The sequence below is a fragment of the Oncorhynchus nerka genome, linkage group LG1, assembly GCF_034236695.1.
Source record: "Oncorhynchus nerka isolate Pitt River linkage group LG1, Oner_Uvic_2.0, whole genome shotgun sequence".
Lineage (NCBI taxonomy): Eukaryota > Metazoa > Chordata > Actinopteri > Salmoniformes > Salmonidae > Oncorhynchus > Oncorhynchus nerka.
In genome coordinates this window covers 42,934,300-42,959,866 of record NC_088396.1, presented here as the reverse complement: position 1 = coordinate 42,959,866, position 25,567 = coordinate 42,934,300, and the positions used below count along the sequence as shown (strand labels likewise).

At 41.9% G+C, this 25,567-nt stretch overlaps 1 protein-coding gene across 3 annotated transcripts in view; it reads left to right on the top strand.

Annotated features, from left to right (window-relative positions):
• Positions 1–25,567, top strand: part of LOC115119548 (tyrosine-protein phosphatase non-receptor type 4-like) — a 132,839-nt gene that overhangs the window by 22,205 nt on the left and 85,067 nt on the right. For 2 of the 3 annotated variants that reach the window (XM_065019039.1, XM_065019041.1), the window contains exon 2: positions 20,828–20,982. In XM_065019039.1, coding sequence (XP_064875111.1) covers positions 20,845–20,982 — 138 coding nt within the window. In that variant the 5' untranslated portion in view covers positions 20,828–20,844. Of the gene's footprint in view, positions 1–18,610; positions 20,410–20,827; positions 20,983–25,567 lie in introns of those variants that run through there. The other variant, XM_065019040.1, reaches the window with a different exon arrangement.

Here is a 25,567-nt window from a genome sequence, read left to right as displayed (position 1 = left end):
TCGAATCCCTTTTTAGACTTTTGGTAGATGTTTTCTTAGACCCATTTTCCAACTGTTTGACCAGAAACCAAAGCCTTTGCTTATTCCACATTTTTAGGATGGTAAATGGTTGAACAATTTATTTATCAAAAATAGACTGTTAGCTATCATTTTACACCAAATTTGATGTGCTGTTATGAACTTCATGTTCGTGCTCATGGAGATTTTGACATGGGAATGCCTTGCTGCTCAACCTGCAGCCATAGCTGGACCTCCACCACTGGGTTCTCACGGCACAAATTGATTACCTCACACGTTTTCCCCCTCTCTGCCTCTGCATTTCGTGTGAGATGAATGTGACAGACTGATTTCTGAGAAGTGGTAAAAAAGTGGAAGCTTCCTTCATGAGAATTCCAGTTCTACAATTGCATGTATAAATATCCCTTAAAAATAACCAATCTGTCACAATTTGTGTTTGAGGAGGAAGTGGTTGGTTTGAGAAAATGTTCAGATGAATCTTATCTCGTACATCATTCAGAGGGGAAATGTTAGAGTAGCTCAAAGGCAGGGAAACCTAGTGGGAGCTACATTATACATCAGTAGAAACACTCATCAGATAAATGTGCTGCTGGGCCTATTAGGTCACATTCTCAGACCAGACGTGAACACACACACACAGAGTGTTTTGTATTGCTGTCCTTGTGTGAGGATCAAATAATTAATTACCATCCAAAATCCTATTTTCACTAACCCTCAATCTAACCGTAACTCCTAACCTTAATTATAACCCTAAACCTAAACTATTGTTTTTCCTTGTGGGAACCGGCAAAATATCCACCTTGTTTTACTATCCTTGTGAGGACTTCTGGTACCCACAAAGATAGTTAAACACAGTGTTTTCAGTGTGACACCCTCGTCAAAGGCACTAAACCTCTCCAAGGTGATTATTTACACAACTGGCAATGAATTTTTATGCCTTCTATAAGCAGCTTTGTGTGTGTGAACTCCGTTTAAGAGTTTAAATGTTAAAACGAGGCAGAAAAAGGCTCATGCCAGTTAGAATGGAAACAGATAAAGTAGGCCTATGTGGTTTCTCAGATGACTCCTCGTTTCCTCTTTCAGAGACCGAGAGAGAGGGAGGGGTTTCCACACTGACGCCATTTTTAATTTCCACTCTTCTTCCCTCTCCATGGGTCAGAACATGATTAGCAGGAGGACTGAGCAGAGTGTTGTTCATCTGAAATTAAAAGCTAATGGTCATATCTGGATGTGACGATAAAGCCCTTGTCTGAAGAGGATTAGGCACAATTCAAATGTCAGTTTTCTTATATAATTGGAGTTTCCCTTCTCCAGAATCTCCACCATGTCTGACCACTCTAGTGTGATGCTAAGAAATGGGCACATGTCACAACTGACTGATATGTATCAAACTGACTGACAGCAGTTGCTGATCAGTTCCTGTCCAAATTCCAAGAGTCTTTTCCAAACTTTCTCACGCTTTTCTATCTGACCAATACCATTAACAAGACAAGTCAATGTCTATGGTTGTGAGTTAGGACTGACACATGCCTTGACAGACAGACGGCCTGACACATGCCTTGGCAGTGTTCTTAGCAACACAGCCTGAAGAACAGAGGGTCACTTGTGTGTGTCTATAATTCACTCTACCCACACTGCGCCAGGATCCTCTCCATTTTAAAACTTGGAAGTCACACAGAGCCCACAGAGGAAGTTTTTGTGTCCAAGTCTATGAGATGCATCGGAAACTAGTCGTAAAGAATTCACAAGGGCTAACTTCCTCCCAGACTATTAGCAATCTCCAACAGCCTGAGCTTGAGCAGCTCTGGGGCATTTTCTACATCTCTTCTAATGAACAGAGGCTGATTCACTTGCAGCCTATCAATCTCCCTGGAACTCCATAGCTGGTCCCCCTGCCTCATCCTGCATGTTGATTCCCCTCTGGAGGTGGAGGATTGTAATCTGCCCGGCCATTAGTCCTGCATGCTGAAGCCCATCTGGAGGTAGCCGACTGTAATCTGCCCGGCCATTAGTCCTGCATGCTGATTCCCCTCTGGAGGTAGCCGACTGTAATCTGCCCGGCCATTAGTCCTGCATGTTGAATCCCATCTGGAGGTAGCCGACTGTAATCTGCCCGGCCATTAGTCCTGCATGCTGATTCCCCTCTGGAGGTAGCCGACTGTAATCTGCCCGGCCATTAGTCCTGCATGTTGAATCCCATCTGGAGGTAGCCGACTGTAATCTGCCCGGCCATTAGTCCTGCATGCTGATTCCCCTCTGGAGGTAGCCGACTGTAATCTGCCCGGCCATTAGTTGCCCATCAGGGCAGGTATGATGCCTTTAGTTGGCTCTATCGTTGGCCATAAGTGGGTCGCAGGAGCAGCAGGGGGCCCCCTCCATGACACACCTGGCTTCCCCTCCGCGACAGCTGCCACACAGGAAGGTGCAAGGTCAAGGTGGATGCGGGAAGAAATTTGCTGCGTGATCAGAACACGGCCCCCTAACATTTAAACCTGCTAACGTAAGCAGAAGAAAATCTGGAGAATGTGCTGCTTTAATCAAATGTATGTTTCTTTTTCTGAAAGTCATGAGTCTAGTGCAATGGGAAAGAGAGGGTCTCTTGTTTTCAATCCGAGCCTCTTGAATGATGTTGTGTAACCATTTCCTCCTCTCACAGCATTGTACTGGATGACTGATCAAATGTTAAACGTGCATCGCTTTACGATGGTTTTAATGACTGAATCGTAATGTATTTTGATTGGACCAATATGCTGTATTATTAGGCTGTAGCCTAGGGTTATATTTGTACCAGTTTATATGTCGTAACAGAGTCGAGAGTCGTCATGTCATGAGACCTCATGAGGACATAGGCCTTCTGGGGGCACAGACATCATAATACTTAACGTCAGCAACCAACCCTATAGATGCTGTAAAGAGGTCAATCGAATTCGACCAAAACAATGGAAATTAGAGATGCACAATATATTGGTGAACATATCGGAATCGGATGATTATTAGCTCAAATTTCCAACATCTGTATTGGCCCGATGTTAAAAACCGTTGTCAAAGTTACCTTGCATACCTATATTACGTAGGTACATGACATAATGATGCCAAGTACAATTTTGAGCTACACGTGCAACGCAGCATTCTTAACCTAGCCCACAATGTCTGCTGTGTGGATCGAGCAGTCAACAAGTCGAGCAGTCATTTGAAAGGGTAAGAAAATTTCAGCGAGACAACTCGAAGGCAAAATCCATTAAAACCAAGATAATGGAATTCATTGCCCTTGTCAATCAACCGTTCTCTGTCGTGGGTGACGTTGGCTTTCACCGACTGGTCGAGCACCAGGGCACACTACCAAGTACGCTACTTTTCAGATGTTGCCCTACCGGAATTACGCAGTAATGGCGTCACTGCTAATTAGCTTCACGACAAACATACCATTGAACACCATTTAGGTCTTTTGCGTGTCAAAAAAGATACAATAGCACTGTCAAAGCTGAACAAAAAAGTCTGCAAACACTGGCCACAAACAATGTTTACAATACTGCGTTGGTAATAAAGCATCATTTGCTTGACGGCAACTTCTAGGGTAGCTAGCTTTAGCTTGGTACCTAGCTAGCGCCAATACAACCAGCCTGAAAACAACCAGCCTGAAAACAATGACCAGTTGAAACTGCAGTCATTTTCATTATTCTTAGCAATGATTTAAGAATCCTTGTGAGTAAGTATTAGCTAGGTTGTCGCTTGTTGTTCACCTATTGAACTTCAGTTCATGAAAATAAATAGCTAGCCAGCTATTTAACCGTGTTGCCCAAAGCTAACGTTTTAAGAAGCCAGCTAGCTTCATCTGGCTAGTGAGGCTCGACCGGACCTGGTTATGTGTTGTGAAGCTAGCCACAATAAGGATTGGGCACAATAGTGGAATTTGCAGTTTGCCTTTAAAAAAAAAAGTATGTCATTGGGGCGACAGGTAGCCTAGTGGTTAGAGCATTGGACTAGTAACCGAAAGGTAGCAAGATCGAATCCCCGAGCTGACAAGGTAAAAAATCTGACTTGCCTAGTTAAATAAAGATCAAATAAAAAATGCAAAATGAATACAAATAGTGGAATTATGCTATAGTTTTATTTTGAAGGCTAACCACAAAGTCCACTATTGTAGCAAGCTTCCCATAGATGGGTCTGACCACCATTAATCAACTAAGAACTGTCTTATAAATTAGGGTTATTTTCGATGATACCTAAAGTATGTAGTTTTGTTGTGTTTTTGAGGAAGAACATTGTTTGCATCCATGAGCTTGCTAGCTTTTTTTTAATGACCAGCACTGTAGGTGCGCTCAACAACTTTACAAGCATCATAGCATACGTATTGATGAATCGTTGGGACAAATGAAATGCAAGTGATAGTGTAATCAATGTGTAATAACTACAACCAAAAAATAGGAACTCGTTAAATTATTATGTGATGTGCAGTCCTATTCAGTCCTAATTGGTCAAATAGTTATTTTGCACATATCTTTTTTGACACGCAAAGACCCAAACGGTATTCCATAGAAATCCTGAACAAATGAACAACAAAACAGCACAGCAAGTAAGTGAAAGAAATAGGTTTTGATTGTTTTCATCACGGCCAAATGTGATACAGCCTGGATTCGAACAAGGGACTTTAGTGACACCTCTTACACTGAGATGCAGTGCCTTAGACCGCTGCGTCCATGTGTGTGTTAACTATTTAACTGTACTAGGATGCCTAAAACGCAGCTAAAATATTGGTTATCGGTATAGGTTTTTTTGGCAAGGAAAATATTGGATATCGGTATCGGCCAAAAATGTTATATCGGTGCATCACTAATGGAAATACCATGACAACTCATGGGGGAAAGAAACCGAGTCTCCTTATTGCCAAAGAGCTAAATTACCCTACATTTAGGCTATTGTTAATGTGTATTTCACACTATGTTGAGGTAAAAATCAGAGTGTAATGCTTGTATGAATGTCAACCCCAATACATGTTCATGTCATCGTTACCAATAAACTGCATTACAGTTCAAAATGACGTTGAATACCACCACCGATTTCTGTATGCTAGCTATGCTAACCATCTTATACGAACGGGAGTTAGCATTTAGCAGTCACTACTTCTAAACCTGAAAAGGGACAACTTCTACATGTTATGCAGCTAAAACATCCACATTTATCCACATCGGACTTAAGTAACCACATTGTGGACCTGATACAATACATCATCCCCTTTTTTTTACATCAGATTTGTTGGTGCACATTCAATCTGTTGTTCCGTTGACTCCTTTACCAGGTCTATGGCCGCCGCTCTGCTCGTCTCATCTAGCTGACCTTTGAGCACTGTTTGTGTGCTCAGCATACGTTAAACTTGATGTTCTAGGAAAGGACTGAAACTCTCTCTTGTGTGAAACCCTCGGTTGTAAACGGCACCCCCCCCCCCAACACTATCCCCCAGCCTCCACCCCCTGTGGGCCGCTGGCCACTCAGCTATGAATGGCCTTGAGAGAATGAATGGTTTCTCCAAGGAGTTGATTATTGCAATTTGCATAATGGTCTTGCTCGGGAGTGACAGGCAGAGTGGAGGCTGAAAGAGAAAAGGGCATACACACAAAACATTTCCCCACAGTAGGAGCAGGAAAAGAGAAGGGGGAAAGGAGGGGATGGAAGAGAGATGGGAGAGCACAGCACAACTCAAAAAGTGCTATTTATGGGATTGTATGAAATGTATATATTTTTTTGAGGGTCTGAGATGATGGCTGTCTGGGACAAATAGTACTTGCTCTCTGGGAGCCATCAGACTGTTAAATAGTCACCACTAGCTGGCCTCCACCCAGTACCCTGACACGAACAAAGATTTTACTGAGTTACAGTTCATATAAGGAAATCAGTCAATTGAAATAAGTTCATTAGGCCCTAATCTATGGAGTTCACATGACTGGGAATACAGATATGCATTTTGGCCACAGATACCATAAAAAAGGTAGAGGCGTGGATCAGAAAACCAGTCAGTATCCGGTGTGACCACCATTTGCCTTATGCAGCGCGATACATCTCCTTCACATGGAGTTGAACAGGCTGTCGAATATGGTCTGGAGAATGTTGTCGCACTCTTCTTCTATGCGAAGTTGCTGGATATTGTCCGAAACTGGAACACGCTGTCGTAAACATCAATCCAGAGCATCCCAAATATGCTAAATGTGTGGAATGTCTAGTCAGTATGCAGGCCATGGAAGAACTGGGACATTTTGAGGTTCCAGGAATTGTGTACAGGTCCTTGTGACGTGGGGCTGACATTGCGTTATCATGGTGAAGCATAAGGTGATGGCGGAGGATGAATGGCACCACAATGAACACGGATCTGCAGTGACTCCTTTAATTGTCCCCAGCACAAGGTGCACCTGTGTAATGATCATACTGTTTAATCAGCTTTTTTATATGCCACACCTGTCAGATGGCTGGATTATTTTAGCAAAGGAGAAATGCTCACGAACAGGAATGCAAAAAAATGTGTTCCCAAAATGTTTGAGAAATAAGGCTTTTGTGTATTTATTTTACCTTTATTTAACTAGGCAAGTCAGTTAAGAACAAATTCTTATTTTCAATGACGGCCTAGGAACAGTGGGTTAACTGCCTGTTCAGGGGCAGAACGATAGATTTGTCACCTTGTCAGCTGGGGGATTTGAACTTGCAACCTTTTGGTTACTAGTCCAACGCTCTAACCACTAGGCTACCCTGCCGTGTATCTGGGATCTCTTATTTCAGCTCATGAAACATGGGACCATCCCTTTACATGTTTATTCAGTATATATAATCATGGGACACTGGTCACTAATTTTCACAAACTGTTTTACCCACTTCGTATGTTCTCTATTCTAGTCGAGGCCTATCATATTTAGCTATTGCTGTACATATACCATTCTATCCTACATATTATATATATAACTACATATTCTATCCATATACTATTCATAATGACTTTATCCTATGTGTTTATAGTCCGTGCGCTGACATTGCTAATATTTCTATATTTCTGAATAGCATTATTTAACTTTTTAGATTTGCGTGTATTGTTAGATATTACTGCACTGTTGGAGCTAGGAACACAAGCATTGCGCTAAACCCGCAGTAACATCTGCTAAATGTGTGCGACCCAATATGATTTAATTTTGATTTACAATACCAGTCAAAAGTTTGGACATACCTACTCATTCAAGAGTTTTTCTTTATTTGTAATATTTTCGATATTGTAGAACAATAGTGAAGACATCAAACTATGAAATAACACATTGGTCATTGTCTTGTTGAAAAACAAATGATAGTCCCACTAAGCGCAAACCAGGTGGGATGACGTATCGCTGCAGAATGCTGTGGTAGCCATGTTGGTTAAGTGTGCCTTGAATTCTAAATAAATCACAGACAGTGTCACCAGCAAAGCACCATCACGCCGCCTCCTCCATGCTTCAGCGGTGGGAACCACACATGCGTGTCTCACAAAGGCAGTTGGAACCAAAAATCATCCGACCAAAGTACAGATTTCTACCAGGTCTAATGTCCATTGCTTGTGTTTTTTGGCCCAAGCAAGTATATTTTTCTTATTGGTGTCCTTTAGTAGTGGTTTCTTTGTAGCAATTCAACCATGAAGGCCTGATTTACACAGTCTCCTCTGAACAGTTGATGTTGAGATGTGTCTGTTACTTGAACTCTGAAACATTTATTTGGGCTGCGATTTCTGAGTCTGGTAACTCTAATGAACTTATCCTCTGTAGCAGAGGTAACTCTGGGTCTTCCTTTCCTGTGGTGGTCCTCATGAGACATTTTCATCAAACTGCTTGATTGTTTTTTAGACTGCACATGAAGAAACTTTCGAAGTTCTTGAAATGTTGGATTGACTGACCATCATGTCTTAAAGTACTGATTGATTGTCATTTCTCTTTGCTTAATTGAGTTGCTCTTGCCACAATATGGACTTGGTCTTGTACCAAATAGGGCTCTCTTCTGAATACCACCCTTACCTTGTCACAACACAACTGATTGGCTGAAATGCATTAAGAAAGAAAGAAATCCCACAAATGAATTTTTAACAAGGCACACCTGTTAGTTGAAATGCCAGGTGACTACCTCATGAAGTTGGTGGAGAAAATGCAAAGGGTGGCTATTTGAAGAATCTCACATTTAAAATGTATTTTGATTTGTTTAACACTTTTTTTTGTTTACTACATGATTCCATGTGTGTTATTTAATAGTTTTGATGTCTTCACTATTATTCTACAATGTGGAAAAAAATAAAATAAATAATGATTAGGTGTGTCCAAAAGTTTGACTAGTGCTGTAAATAACAAATAGATTTATTGTAGCTTTATGATCTATCATTGTCTCTTCACTGACCTTATTCTCATAGATGAATGAAACATTTTAGACCGGTCTTCAGTAGACGCCAATGGGATATTTTTTGTTTCCGTTCAATATGATATGTGATGATGGCGGTTCAAAATGTTCAAGGTCAATAGTGCAACAGCGAAAGTCCTCAAAAACAATGAGCAGGAAACAAATTGCGACTTGGAGTTTGTGTTGTCATTCTTCAGCTTGTATGCTCAGTCTTTATCTAACCCATCTCTTTGCTCAAATTAAATGAAGCATAACGGTGATCTCTCCAATTTTTGGTGCAGCTGGTGTTGAATGGTGCTTACATCAGCCAACATAATAAGCCTAACATATGTATTGGACAGACATTGTGTGAGAGACGTCAGTCAGTGATCCTTCATTGGATTTGCAGCCAGGGGAAGAGTGTGTCAGCCTAGTCCAGGAAGGTTTGTGGTAGAGTTAGGACATGGAGGGTGTCTTTACGGAGACGGGAGGCATTGCTGCCCTACAGACACGGCATGGTCGCTGTAGAGATGATGTGTCAAATCTTTTCAAGTCAGTCTGGCAACGCTCATACAGAATAACGGTTCTGAAATGTATTCTTCTGGAAATAAAACATGTACAGGAGTTAAAAGGCCCATTGCAGTCCAAAACATGATTTTTCTGTGTTTTATATGCATTTCTACACTGAGGTGGGAATAACACAAGACAGTAAATTAGTTAAAAGACCAATAAGAGAGAAAATGCCAAAACACTCTGCCAATAGCAGCTAGTTTTCAGGTTTCCCCTCCCAACTTTGGCCACTTCCGGACACTCCTAGCAAAATTCATGCAATAAAAAATGTATTTGCAAAGAAGCTATTTTTATTTTGGCCTTTTTAATTGAAAACAATCACAGTAAGGTACTTACATTGCTACCCAGAAATGATTTGATTTTGAGATAAAAACTGCATCATTGGACCTTTAAAAGGGCAGAAAGCTGTAGGTCAGAATCAAATCAAATGTTATTTGTCACATGCTCTGAATACAACAGGTGAAATACAACCTTACAGTGAAATGCTGACTCACAAGCCCTTAACCAACAATGCAGTTGGTTAAAAATAGGTAAAAGATAAGAATAACAAATAATTAAAGAGCAGCAGTAAATAACAATAGTTGCGCAATATACAGGGGGGGTACCGGTACAGAGTCATTTGAGCTACCCACAACCCCTAAACACACCCTCTTAAAAAAAAATAAGCATTCTTTTTTTCCCCTCTCTTCTGTGTGTTCTGTCCATTTATATGTGCTGTCCTAGATACTAGTACAGTAAACCTGTAGTGTTGCTTTTTCTTCTACTGATCGAGCTATGAACCGTCGTCTCCTGTTTTTGTTTCCCTAAACAAGCCTCTCTGTTCTTAGTTGTATTGTTGTGCCTGAGTTGTCACACGCTAGCTGTCGACCTGGGTGGATCTCAGTGGGGATTCCCCATAGTGACTCCTCCTTTTCTACTGTAGCTGCTGTCTGATGATTGAAAGCTAGCTACTTCACTTAAAAAAAATAATATGCAGGGCTCTGTTGGCAGCGCTCACCAGCCGTCTTTCCCTATCAGCTCACATGAAGATGAAGACGCTCTCATCTCTAAATCTGCATTTGATCACCTGTTTCTCTGTGGCCAGTGTAAACTGCACTACAGCACCTTGCTGGAGCAGGAAAGAGATCTCCTGAGATTCTTCTGGGCTTTTCTAATATCCTGTTGATAGTAGAGAGGCAGAGGGGTGAGGGGGAAGAACTGGTAAGTAGGGGGGAGGATGGGAGACAGAAAGGCTGCTGGGCTGTCTGTGTTTGTAATAAGCCTAGTGCACCGGAGGAGCCTACCAGTGAGGGAAGCACTGGGGTCAAGAGGCCTGCTACACACACGGGAGCCCAGGCCCAGTGTTTTGAAGCTTTGCTTACTGGAGTAAGCAATAATGGAAGTACGCTTCCGGAGCGTTCTCCCTGCCGGGAGGGAGAGGAGAGGAGCAGAGGCCTGAGCGGCCGGCCTCCTGTTGCCTGACGGAGCGCCAACTCACTGGGCTTTGCTTTGTCCTCCTCTCATCGGGATGGGAGAAGACAGGCCTCAGCTGTGGCGCCTCACATGTTGAGCATCATAGTACACACACACACACACACACACACACACACACACACACACAGCTTTAGATTTATAAATTAAACCATTTGGGCCTCCTGAGTGGCGAAGCGGTCTGAGACACTGCATTGCAGTGCTAAAGGTGTCACTACAGACCCGGGTTCGATTCAGGGCTGTATCACAACTGGCTGTGATCGGGAGTCCCATAGGGTGGTGCACAATTGTCCCAGCCTCCTCCGGGTTAGGGGAGGGTTTGGCCGGGGGGGCTTTACTTGTCTCATTGCGATCTAGCGACTCCTTGTGGTGGGCAGGGCGCCTGCAGGCTGACCCCGGTTGTCAGGTGAACAACACATTGCTCCGGCTGACTTCGGAGTTAAGCGGGCGGGTGTTACAAAGCGTGGTTTGGCGGGTCATGTTTTGGACGATGCATGACTTGACCTTTGCCACCCGAGCCCATATTATTATGTTAATATGTATCACATACTGCTCTTTCCATACAATATGTATCATATCACATGCTGCTCATCCCATACAATATGTATCATATCACATGCTGCTCATCCCATACAATATGTATCATATCACATGCTGCTCATCCCATACAATATGTATCATATCACATGCTGCTCATCCCATATATCACATGCTGCTCATCCCATATCATATCACATGCTGCTCATCCCATACAATATGTATCATATCACATGCTGCTCATCCCATACAATATGTATCATATCACATGCTGCTCATCCCATATCATATCAAATGCTGCTCATCCCATACAATATGTATCATATCACATGCTGCTCATCCCATATCATATCAAATGCTGCTCATCCCATACAATATGTATCATATCACATGCTGCTCATCCCATACAATATGTATCATATCACATGCTGCTCATCCCATACAATATGTATCATATCACATGCTGCTCATCCAATATGTATCATCACATATGCACATGCTGCTATCCCATATCATATCACATACTGCTCATCCCATACAATATGTATCATATCACATGCTGCTCATCCCATACAATATGTATCATATCACATGCTGCTCATCCCATACAATATGTATCATATCACATGCTGCTCATCCCATATCATATCACATGCTGCTCATCCCATATCATATCACATGCTGCTCATCCCATACAATATGTATCATATCACATGCTGCTCATCCCATACAATATGTATCATATCACATGCTGCTCATCCCATATCATATCACATGCTGCTCATCCCATATCATATCACATGCTGCTCATCCCATACAATATGTATCATATCACATGCTGCTCATCCCATACAATATGTATCATATCACATACTGCTCATCCCATACAATATGTATCATATCACATGCTGCTCATCCCATACAATATGTATCATATCACATGCTGCTCATCCCATACAATATGTATCATATCACATGCTGCTCATCCCATACAATATGTATCATATCACATGCTGCTCATCCCATACAATATGTATCATATCACATGCTGCTCATCCCATATCATATCACATGCTGCTCATCCCATACAATATGTATCATATCACATGCTGCTCATCCCATACAATATGTATCATATCACATGCTGCTCATCCCATATCATATCACATGCTGCTCATCCCATACAATATGTATCATATCACATGCTGCTCATCCCATACAATATGTATCATATCACATGCTGCTCATCCCATATCATATCACATGCTGCTCATCCCATATCATATCACATACTGCTCATCCCATACAATATGTATCATATCACATACTGCTCATCCCATACAATATGTATCATATCACATGCTGCTCATCCCATACAATATGTATCATATCACATACTGCTCATCCCATACAATATGTATCATATCACATACTGCTCATCCCATACAATATGTATCATATCACATACTGCTCATCCCATACAATATGTATCATATCACATGCTGCTCATCCCATACAATATGTATCATATCACATGCTGCTCATCCCATACAATATGTATCATATCACATGCTGCTCATCCCATACAATATGTATCATATCACATGCTGCTCATCCCATATCATATCACATGCTGCTCATCCCATACAATATGTATCATATCACATGCTGCTCATCCCATACAATATGTATCATATCACATGCTGCTCATCTCATACAATATGTATCATATCACATGCTGCTCATCCCATACAATATGTATCATATCACATGCTGCTCATCCCATATCATATCACATGCTGCTCATCCCATACAATATGTATCATATCACATGCTGCTCATCCCATACAATATGTATCATATCACATGCTGCTCATCCCATACAATATGTATCATATCACATGCTGCTCATCCCATATCATATCACATACTGCTCATCCCATACAATATGTATCATATCACATGCTGCTCATCCCATACAATATGTATCATATCACATGCTGCTCATCCCATACAATATGTATCATATCACATGCTGCTCATCCCATATCATATCACATGCTGCTCATCCCATATCATATCACATGCTGCTCATCCCATACAATATGTATCATATCACATGCTGCTCATCCCATATCATATCACATGCTGTATCATATCATATCACATGCTGCTCATCCCATATCATATCACATGCTGCTCATCCCATATCATATCACATGCTGCTCATCCCATACAATATGTATCATATCACATACTGCTCATCCCATACAATATGTATCATATCACATGCTGCTCATCCCATACAATATGTATCATATCACATGCTGCTCATCCCATACAATATGTATCATATCACATGCTGCTCATCCCATACAATATGTATCATATCACATGCTGCTCATCCCATACAATATGTATCATATCACATGCTGCTCATCCCATACAATATGTATCATATCACATGCTGCTCATCCCATATCATATCATGCTGTCATCCCATACAATATGTATCATATCACATGCTGCTCATCCCATACAATATGTATCATATCACATGCTGCTCATCCCATACAATATGTATCATATCACATGCTGCTCATCCCATATCATATCACATGCTGCTCATCCCATACAATATGTATCATATCACATGCTGCTCATCCCATACAATATGTATCATATCACATGCTGCTCATCCCATACAATATGTATCATATCACATGCTCATCCCATACAATATGTATCATATCACATATCATCCCATACAATATGTATCATATCACATGCTGCTCATCCCATACAATATGTATCATATCACATGCTGCTCATCCCATACAATATGTATCATATCACATGCTGCTCATCCCATACAATATGTATCATATCACATGCTGCTCATCCCATACAATATCCCATATCATATCACATGCTGCATATTCCATACAATATGTATCATATCACATGCTGCTCATCCCATATCATATCACATGCTGCTCATCCCATACAATATGTATCATATCACATGCTGCTCATCCCATACAATATGTATCATATCACATGCTGCTCATCCCATACAATATGTATCATATCACATGCTGCTCATCCCATATCATATCACATGCTGCTCATCCCATACAATATGTATCATATCACATGCTGCTCATCCCATACAATATGTATCATATCACATGCTGCTCATCCCATATCAATATGCTCATCCCATATCATATCACATGCTGCTCATCCCATACAATATGTAATATGTATCATATCACATACTGCTCATCCCATACAATATGTATCATATCACATGCTGCTCATCCCATACAATATGTATCATATCACATGCTGCTCATCCCATACAATATGTATCATATCACATGCTGCTCTTTCCATACAATATGTATCATATCACATGCTGCTCATCCCATATCATATCACATGCTGCTCATTCCATACAATATGTATCATATCACATGCTGCTCATCCCATATCATATCACATGCTGCTCATCCCATACAATATGTATCATATCACATGCTGCTCATCCCATACAATATGTATCATATCACATGCTGCTCATCCCATATCATATCACATGCTGCTCATCCCATATCATATCACATGCTGCTCATCCCATACAATATGTATCATATCACATGCTGCTCATCCCATATCATATCACATGCTGCTCATCCCATACAATATGTATCATATCACATGCTGCTCATCCCATACAATATGTATCATATCACATACTGCTCATCCCATATCATATCACATGCTGCTCATCCCATATCATATCACATGCTGCTCATCCCATACAATATGTATCATATCACATGCTGCTCATCCCATATCATATCACATACTGCTCATCCCATACAATATGTATCATATCACATACTGCTCATCCCATACAATATGTATCATATCACATACTGCTCATCCCATACAATATGTATCATATCACATGCTGCTCATCCCATACAATATGTATCATATCACATGCTGCTCATCCCATACAATATGTATCATATCACATGCTGCTCATCCCATACAATATGTATCATATCACATGCTGCTCATCCCATATCATATCACATGCTGCTCATCCCATACAATATGTATCCCATACAATGCTGTATCATATCACATGCTGCTCATCCCATACAATATGTATCATATCACATGCTGCTCATCCCATATCATATCACATGCTGCTCATCCCATATCATATCACATGCTGCTCATCCCATACAATATGTATCATATCACATGCTGCTCATCCCATATCATATCACATGCTGCTCATCCCATACAATATGTATCATATCACATGCTGCTCATCCCATACAATATGTATCATATCACATACTGCTCATCCCATATCATATCACATGCTGCTCATCCCATATCATATCACATGCTGCTCATCCCATACAATATGTATCATATCACATGCTGCTCATCCCTCAATATATCATATCACATGCCATCCCATATCATATCACATGCTGCTCATCCCATATCATATCACATACTGCTCATCCCATACAATATGTATCATATCACATACTGCTCATCCCATACAATATGTATCATATCACATACTGCTCATCCCATACAATATGTATCATATCACATGCTGCTCATCCCATACAATATGTGCTCATATCACATGCTGCTCATCCCATACAATATGTATCATATCACATGCTGCTCCCATCCCATATCACAATATGTATCATATCACATGCTGCTCATCCCATACAATATGTATCATATCACATGCTGCTCATCCCATATCATATCACATGCTGCTCATCCCATACAATATGTATCATATCACATGCTGCTCATCCATACCATATCATATCACATGCTGCTCATCCCATATCATATATGTATCATATCACATGCTGCTCATCCCATATCATATCACATACTGCTCATCCCATACAATATGTATCATATCACATGCTGCTCATCCCATATCATATCACATGCATACAATATGTATCATATCACATGCTGCTCATCCCATACAATATGTATCATATCACATGCTGCTCATCCCATATCATACATGCTGCTCATCCCATACAATATGTATCATATCACATGCTGCTCATCCCATACATATCATATCACATGCTGCTCATCCCATACAATATGTATCATATCACATGCTGCTCATCATATCCATGCTGCTCATCCCATATCATATCACATGCTGCTCATCCCATATCATCATCACATGCTGCTCATCCCATACAATATGTATCATATCACATGCTGCCATATCATCATATCACATGCTGCTCATCCCATATCATATCACATACTGCTCATCCCATACAATATGTATCATATCACATGCTGCTCATCCCATACAATATGTATCATATCACATGCTGCTCATCCCATACAATATGTATCATATCACATGCTGCTCATCCCATACAATATGTATCATATCACATGCTGCTCATCCCATACAATATGTATCATGCTATCCCATATCATATCACATGCTGCTCATCCCATACAATATGTATCATATCACATGCTGCTCATCCCATATCATATCACATGCTGCTCATCCCATACAATATGTATCATATCACATGCTGCTCATCCCATACAATATGTATCATATCACATGCTGCTCATCCCATACAATATGTATCATATCACATGCTGCTCATCCCATACAATATGTATCATATCACATGCTGCTCATCCCATACAATATGTATCATATCACATGCTGCTCATCCATACATATCATATCACATGCTGCTCATCCCATACAATATGTATCATATCACATGCTGCTCTCATCCCATACAATATGTATCATATCACATGCTGCTCATCCCATATCATATCACATGCTGCTCATCCCATACACATATGTATCATATCATATCACATGCTGCTCTTCCCATACAATATGTATCATATCACATGCTGCTCATCATATCATCCCAATATGTATCATATCACATGCTGCTCATCCCATATCATATCACATGCTGCTCATCCCATACAATATGTATCATATCACATGCTGCTCATCCCATACAATATGTATCATATCACATGCTGCTCATCCCATACAATATGTATCATATCACATGCTGCTCATCCCATACATATCACATGCTGCTATCAATATGTATCATATCACATGCTGCTCATCCCATACAATATGTATCATATCACATGCTGCTCATCCCATACAATATGTATCATATCACATGCTGCTCATCCCATACAATATCACATGCTGTCATCCCATGTATCATATCACATGCTGCTCATCCCATGGAACAATATGTATCATATCACATGCTGCTCATCCCATACATGTATCATATCACATGCTGCTCATCCCATACAATATGTATCATATCACATGCTGCTCATCCCATACAATATGTATCATATCACATGCTGCTCATCCCATACATATCACATGCTGCTCATCCATACATATCATATCACATGCTGCTCATTCCATACAATATGTATCATATCACATGCTGCTCATCCCATATCATATCACATGCTGCTCATCCCATATCATATCACATGCTGCTCATTCCATATCACATATGCTATCATACATGAACAAACAGGATGTATCATATCACATGCTGCTCATCCCATACAATATGTATCATATCACATGCTGCTCATCCCATACAATATGTATCATATCACATGCTGCTCATCCCATATCATGCTGCTCATCCCATATCACATGCTATCATATCATATCACATGCTGAACAATCCCATGTATGTATCATATCACATGCTGCTCATCCCATACAATATGTATCATATCACATGCTGCTCATCCCATATCATATCACATGCTGCTCATCCCATACAATATGTATCATATCACATGCTGCTCATCCCATATCATATCACATGCTGCTCATCCCATATCATATCACATGCTGCTCATCCCATACAATATGTGTGACTCGTGAGCCATAATATGTCATCCCCAATGCCTTAAGTCACTAATCTTTTTCCACGTACTGTAGCTGGTCTCGTGTACTTGTGTACAATTCTCAGAACCTCCATATGACAGGCTAAAGACACCTCAGAGTAGTAGGACGAATGGACAATGTGCTCTTAATATGGGCGAGTTGGTTTACTTGTACCTCTTTGTGTGAGAGTTTACATTACCAGAATGACTAAGTACAGCAGGGTAGAAGGCTGTGCGTGTTCATGGAATAAGTACTGCTGTGACTCTGCACAGCACGCTGGAATTAGTCCCTGGGTTCCCCTGCTATGTCTCTGTTCAACTCAGCACTTCTGCACTGCCGTTCTTCATTGGCGAGGCCTGTGATGTTTTGTGATAACTCTTCAAAAAGGCACAGAAAGCCTTCCATATGGATCCATCAGGTTTAGCTTAGCTTAGATAATGTAGCCGATCCCTAGAGGGGTGATGCTGTGAAGACTGCTTTACCAACGTGTGTGTGTGTGTGTGCATTCAATCAGGGAGTTAACATGGAATTATCTTCTCCCCAGTCAGCATGTAGGTTTGTCTGTACTCCCCATTTAATTTTCATTCTTGTCAGATGGAGCACTTGTTGCCCCTTCTGAATGTACAAGTTTGTTAGCTGAGTGCTGATGTCAATAGTACTGTATTGTAGGCTGGGCCGTTATCCAGATTTAATTACCGTTCCTGTACCGTACCGGGGTATACGTGTCACCGGCAGTGCACACAAAGGGCGTTATTTCTTTCCAAAGATAAAAATACATGTAAATAATGTTAACAAACGCTAGCAAATTACTAGCGGATTCTAGATAAATATTAACAAGTACAAGCGGACATACAGTACCAGTCAAAAGTTTGGACACACCTACTTATTCAAGGGGTTTTTCTTTATTTTTACTATTTTCTACATTGTAGAATAGTAGTGAAGACATCAAAACTATAAAATAACACATGGAATCATGTAGTAACCAAAAAAGTGTTAAACAAATCAAAATGTATTTTATATTTGAGATTCTTCAAATAGCCACCCTTTGCCTTGATGACAGCTTTGCACACTCTTGGCATTCTCTCAACCTGCTTCACCTGGAATGCTTTCCAACAGTCTTGAAAGAGTTCCCACATATGCTGTGCACTTACTTGTTGGCTGATTTTCCTTCACTCTGCGGTCCAACTCATCCCAAACCATCTCAATTGGATTGAGGTCGGTGATTGTGGAGGCCAGGTCATCTGATGCAGCACTCCATCACTCTCCTTCTTGGTGAAATAGGCCTTACACAGCCTGCAGGTGTTTTAGGTCATTGTCCTGTTGAGAAACAAATGATAGTCCCACTGAGCGCAAACCAGATGGGATTGCGTATCGCTGCAGGATGCTGTGGTAGCCATGCTGGTTAGGTGTGCCTTGAATTCTAAATAAATCAATGTCACCAGCAAAGCACCATCACACCACCTCCTCCATGCTTCACGGTGGGAACCACACATGTGGAGATCATCTGTTCACCTACTCTGCGTCTCACAAAGACATGGCGGTAGGTACCAATAAGGACAGATTTCCAATGGTCTAATTTCCATTGCTCGTGTTTCTTGTCCCAAGATAGTCTCTTTCTATTGGTGTCCTTTAGTAGTGGTTTCTTTGCAGCAATTCTACCATGAAGGCCTGATTCACACAGTTTCCTCTGAACAGTTGATGTTGAGATGTGTTACTTGAACTTGAGGTATTTATTTGGGCTGCAGCCTTCAAATGAACTTATCCTCTGCAGGATCTTCCTTTCCTGTGGCGATCCTCATGAAAGCCAGTTTCATCATAGCGCTTGATAGTTTTTGAGACTGCACTTGAAGAAACTTTCAAAGTTCTTGAAATGTTGGAAGTGTTCCTGGATTGACTGACCTTCGTGTCTTAAAGTAATGATGGACTGTCGTTTCTCTTTGCTTATCTGAGCTGTTCTTGCCTTAATATGGACTTGCTCTTGTACCAAATAGGGCTCTCTTCTGTATACCACCATTACCTTGTCACAACACAACTGATTGGCTCAAATGCATTAAGAAGGAAAGAAATTCCAGAAATGAACTTTTAACAAGGTACACATGTTAATTTGATTCCCGAGTGGCGCAGTGGTCTAAGGCTCTGCATCTCAGTGCAAGAGGCATTACTACAGTCCCTGGTTCAACGCCAGGCTGTATCCCATCTGGCCGTGATTGGGAGTCCCATAGGGCGGCACATTGGCCCATATTTTCTTATCAATGCATTGTTGGTTAAGGGCTTGTGAGTCAGCATTTCACTGTAAGGTTGTATTTCACCTGTTGTATTCAGAGCATGTGACAAATAACATTTGATTTGATTCTGACCTACAGCTTTCTGCCCTTTTAAAGGTCCAATGATGCCGTTTTTATCTCAAAATCAAATCATTTCTTTGTAGCAATGTAAGTACCTTACTGTGATTTTGTTTTCAATTAAAAAGGCCAAAATAAAAATAGCTTCTTTGCAAAGGACAATTTTATTGCAAGAATTTTGTGTCCAGTTGGGAGGGGAAACCTGAAAACTAGCTGCTATTGGCAGAGTGTTTTGGCATTTTCTCTCTTATTCGTCTTTTAACTAATTTACTGCCTTGTGTTATTCCCACCTCAGTGTAGAAATACATATAAAACACAGAAAAATCATGTTTAGGACTGCAATGGGCCTTTTAACTCCTGTACATGTTTTATTTCCAGAAGAATACATTTCAGAACCGTTATTCTGTATGAGCGTTGCCAGACTGACTTGAAAAGATTTGACACATCATCTCTACAGAGATCTGTCATTGGCCAGGTTGTTACGGTCAGCTTCCTTTCTGTGTTGCAGACCCTGGTTGGACCGTAATGACCACACGCTTCCAGTTGCCTGCTGGCAGATCTTACAATGTCCGGGCATCAGAGCTGGCACGCGACAGGCAGCACACTGAGGTTGGCTGCAACATTCTTCTCTTGGACAACACTGTCCAAGCCTTCAAAGTTAATGTAAGTATCACAACAAAACAAGCCATTTTAAAAAGTATATGTGTGGAAGCCATGAGATGCTAAATGTGTTTATGTTAATTAACGGTAAATTACCATGAGACCGACAGTTATTTGCTTGACAATCACCGGCTGACAATTTCGTGACCTCCACCACCCTAGTCCTGAGTCAATAAATATTCAACCCCTTAGTTATGGCAAATACGAGTACAATACGAGTACAAATTTGCTTAACTAGTCGCATAATAAGTTGCATGCACTCACTCTGTGTGCAATAACAGTGTTTAATGTGATTTGTTATTTACATTTACATTTAAGTCATCTAGCAGACGCTCTTATCCAGAGCGACTTACAAATTGAATCTGAATAATAAAAACATAAACAACTAAAAAGGTAGAAACACAGTACAACTGTCTGTCTGTCTGTCTAAAGCTGTTCTCTGGATAGCTGACTTTAATGGCGCCCCAGTAACAAGCTCGTATCAGACCCAGGAGGTAGGAGAACGCCCAGGACACATAGGTGGCATGGTAACGACTGGCAAAGTCCTGAGTCCCCACCTAGAGAGGCAGAGAGAGAGAGATATGAGTCCCTCATCTCTGTACCCCATACAATTATCTGTAAGGTTGAGCAGTACATTTCAAACACAGATGCAACTACAAAGACCAGGGAGGTTTTCCTATGCCTCGCAAAGAAGGGCACCTATTGGTAGATTAGTAAAAAAATAAATAAACAGACATTGAATATCCTTTTGAGCATGGTGAAGTTATTAATTACACTTTGGATGGTGTATCACCCAGTCACTACAAATGTTGCCAGAGAGGAAGGAAACCACTCAGGGATTTCACTATGAGGCCAATGGTGACTTTAAAAGAGAGTTTAATGGCTGTGAAAGGACAACTGAGGATGGATCAACTACATTGTAGTTACTCCACAATACTACTGTAATTGATAGAGTGAAAAGAAGTAAGCCTTTACAGAATAAAAATATACAAACATGCATCCTGTTTGCAATAAGGAACTAAAGTAATACTGCAAATAAATGTGGCAGATGAACTTTGTCCTGAATACACAGTGTAAAGAAAACTCTTAGAGATTTACCCAGAAAGACTCACTGCTGTAATCGCTGGCAAAGGTTATTTAACATGTATTGACTCAGAGGGTTGAATACAATATTGTTATTGTATTCAATATAATATTGTTTTTTATTATTATTATTTTTTACAAATGGTAGAATTTTTCTTCCACTTAACATTAAGAGTATTATTTGTTGTTGTTGATTGTTGACAAAAAATTACAAATCTAGTTTCATCCTACTTTGTAACACAACAACATGAAATCTAGTTTCATCCTACTTTGTAACACAACAACATGAAATCTAGTTTCATCCTACTTTGTAACACAACAACATGAAATCTAGTTTCATCCTACTTTGTAACACAACAACATGAAATCTAGTTTCATCCCACTTTGTAACACAACAGAATGTGGCAAAAGGTGTGTGATTACTTTCTGAAAGCACGGTATGTTCCTCCTGATCCATTGTCACGGGCTGTTACTCTTAACTATGTCGAAAGCGCTACATGGCCATGTCCCAGAATAGCTATTGGAATCGGTTGGATTTACTGCAGCCCTGTTCAACACTCCTCTTTGGGTCGTAGATCTTTCAGGGCTATATTTCTCCTATAAGATACCCAGGACTGTAACACCACAACATGTTGCAAATCTAAGATGGAAATGTCCCCCATCCGTTCCTTCCGTCCTCTGCAGGGTGGTGGGGGTTGAGGCCAGGGCTACAGCCCTAGCTCTCCTCACTGTGAAATGCCTGACATTCTTTCTCACATAGTAGCTTCCCTAAGGGCTGTCCATTCAAGTATATACTCGCTCACAGGCACGTCTTTTTAGCTACACACACACACACACACACACACACACACACACACACACTGGGTGCCAAAAAATCAGTGTTCAGAGTAGGGATGGGTATCGTTAAGATTTGAACGGTATTACTACTCTTACTGATGCTGCTTATCGATCCGGTACTTTAATGGTATTCCTATTGTTGTTTTTTTTTGGGGGGGGGTCATAATTAACATTTGCTTTATTTTCTGAAATGTAAAATATATCAAACAATTATTTATAGCAAAAGAAACAGCAATGTTTTTGAACAAATCGCTAATTATAGACTCGAATGTTGTGGCGATGGAAATGCAAAACAAATTAAAACCATATTTTACTGCAAAAGAAAATAGTGGTATAGAACAACACGGGTGGGGCCTGCAGGTAGGCTGCAGAAGGACTATACAGTGGTATAGAACAACACGGGTGGGGCCTGCAGGTAGGCTGCAGAAGGACTATACAGTGGTATAGAACAACACTGGTGGGGCCTGCAGGTAGGCTGCAGAAGGACTATACAGTGGTATAGAACAACACTGGTGGGGCCTGCAGGTAGGCTGCAGAAGGACTATACAGTGGTATAGAACAACACTGGTGGGGCCTGCAGGTAGGCTGCAGAAGGACTATACAGTGGTATAGAACAACACTGGTGGGGCCTGCAGGTAGGCTGCAGAAGGACTATACAGTGGTATAGAACAACACTGGTGGGGCCTGCAGGTAGGCTGCAGAAGGACTATACAGTGGTATAGAACAACACTGGTGGGGCCTGCAGGTAGGCTGCAGAAGGACTATACAGTGGTATAGAACAACACTGGTGGGGCCTGCAGGTAGGCTGCAGAAGGACTATACAGTGGTATAGAACAACACTGGTGGGGCCTGCAGGTAGGCTGCAGAAAGACTATACAGTGGTATAGAACAACACTGGTGGGGCCTGCAGGTAGGCTGCAGAAGGACTATACAGTGGTATAGAACAACACTGGTGGGGCCTGCAGGTAGGCTGCAGAAGGACTATACAGTGGTATAGAACAACACTGGTGGGGCCTGCAGGTAGGCTGCAGAAGGACTATACAGTGGTATAGAACAACACTGGTGGGGCCTGCAGGTAGGCTGCAGAAGGACTATACAGTGGTATAGAACAACACTGGTGGGGCCTGCAGGTAGGCTGCAGAAGGACTATACAGTGGTATAGAACAACACTGGTGGGGCCTGCAGGTAGGCTGCAGAAGGACTATACAGTGGTATAGAACAACACTGGTGGGGCCTGCAGGTAGGCTGCAGAAGGACTATACAGTGGTATAGAACAACACTGGTGGGGCCTGCAGGTAGGCTGCAGAAGGACTATACAGTGGTATAGAACAACACTGGTGGGGCCTGCAGGTAGGCTGCAGAAGGACTATACAGTGGTATAGAACAACACTGGTGGGGCCTGCAGGTAGGCTGCAGAAGGACTATACAGTGGTATAGAACAACACTGGTGGGGCCTGCAGGTAGGCTGCAGAAAGACTATACAGTGGTATAGAACAACACTGGTGGGGCCTGCAGGTAGGCTGCAGAAAGACTATACAGTGGTATAGAACAACACTGGTGGGGCCTGCAGGTGGGCTGCAGAAAGACTATACAGTGGTATAGAACAACACTGGTGGGGCCTGCAGGTGGGCTGCAGAAGGACTATACAGTGGTATAGAACAACACGGGTGGGGCCTGCAGGTGGGCTGCAGAAGGACTATACAGTGGTATAGAACAACACGGGTGGGGCCTGCAGGTAGGCTGCAGAAGGACTATACAGTGGTATAGAGCTACACTGGTGGAGCCTGCAGGTGGGCTGCAGAAAGACTATACAGTGGTATAGAACAACACTGGTGGGGCCTGCAGGTGGGCTGCAGAAGGACTATACAGTGGTATAGAACAACACGGGTGGGGCCTGCAGGTAGGCTGCAGAAGGACTATACAGTGGTATAGAGCTACACGGGTGGGGCCTGGAGGTAGGCTGCAGAAGGACTATACAGTGGTATAGAGCTACACGGGTGGGGCCTGCAGGTGGGCTGCAGAAGATAAGACAGTGGTATAGAACTACACGGGTGGGGCCTGCAGGTGGGCTGCAGAAAGACTATACAGTGGTATAGAACTACACGGGTGGGGCCTGCAGGTGGGCTGCAGAAAGACTATACAGTGGTATAGAACTACACGGGTGGGGCCTGCAGGTGGGCTGCAGAAGATAAGACAGTGGTATAGAACTACACGGGTGGGGCCTGCAGGTAGGCTGCAGAAGATAAGACAGTGGTATAGAACAACACTGGTGGGGCCTGCAGGTGGGCTGCAGAAGGACTATACAGTGGTATAGAACAACACGGGTGGGGCCTGCAGGTAGGCTGCAGAAGATAAGACAGTGGTATAGAACAACACGGGTGGGGCCTGCAGGTAGGCTGCAGAAGATAAGACAGTGGTATAGAACAACACGGGTGGGGCCTGCAGGTAGGCTGCAGAAGATAAGACAGTGGTATAGAACAACACGGGTGGGGCCTGCAGGTAGGCTGCAGAAGATAAGACAGTGGTATAGAGCTACACGGGTGGGGCCTGCAGGTAGGCTGCAGAAGATAAGACAGTGGTATAGAGCTACACGGGTGGGGCCTGCAGGTAGGCTGCAGAAGGACTATACAGTGGTATAGAGCTACACGGGTGGGGCCTGCAGGTAGGC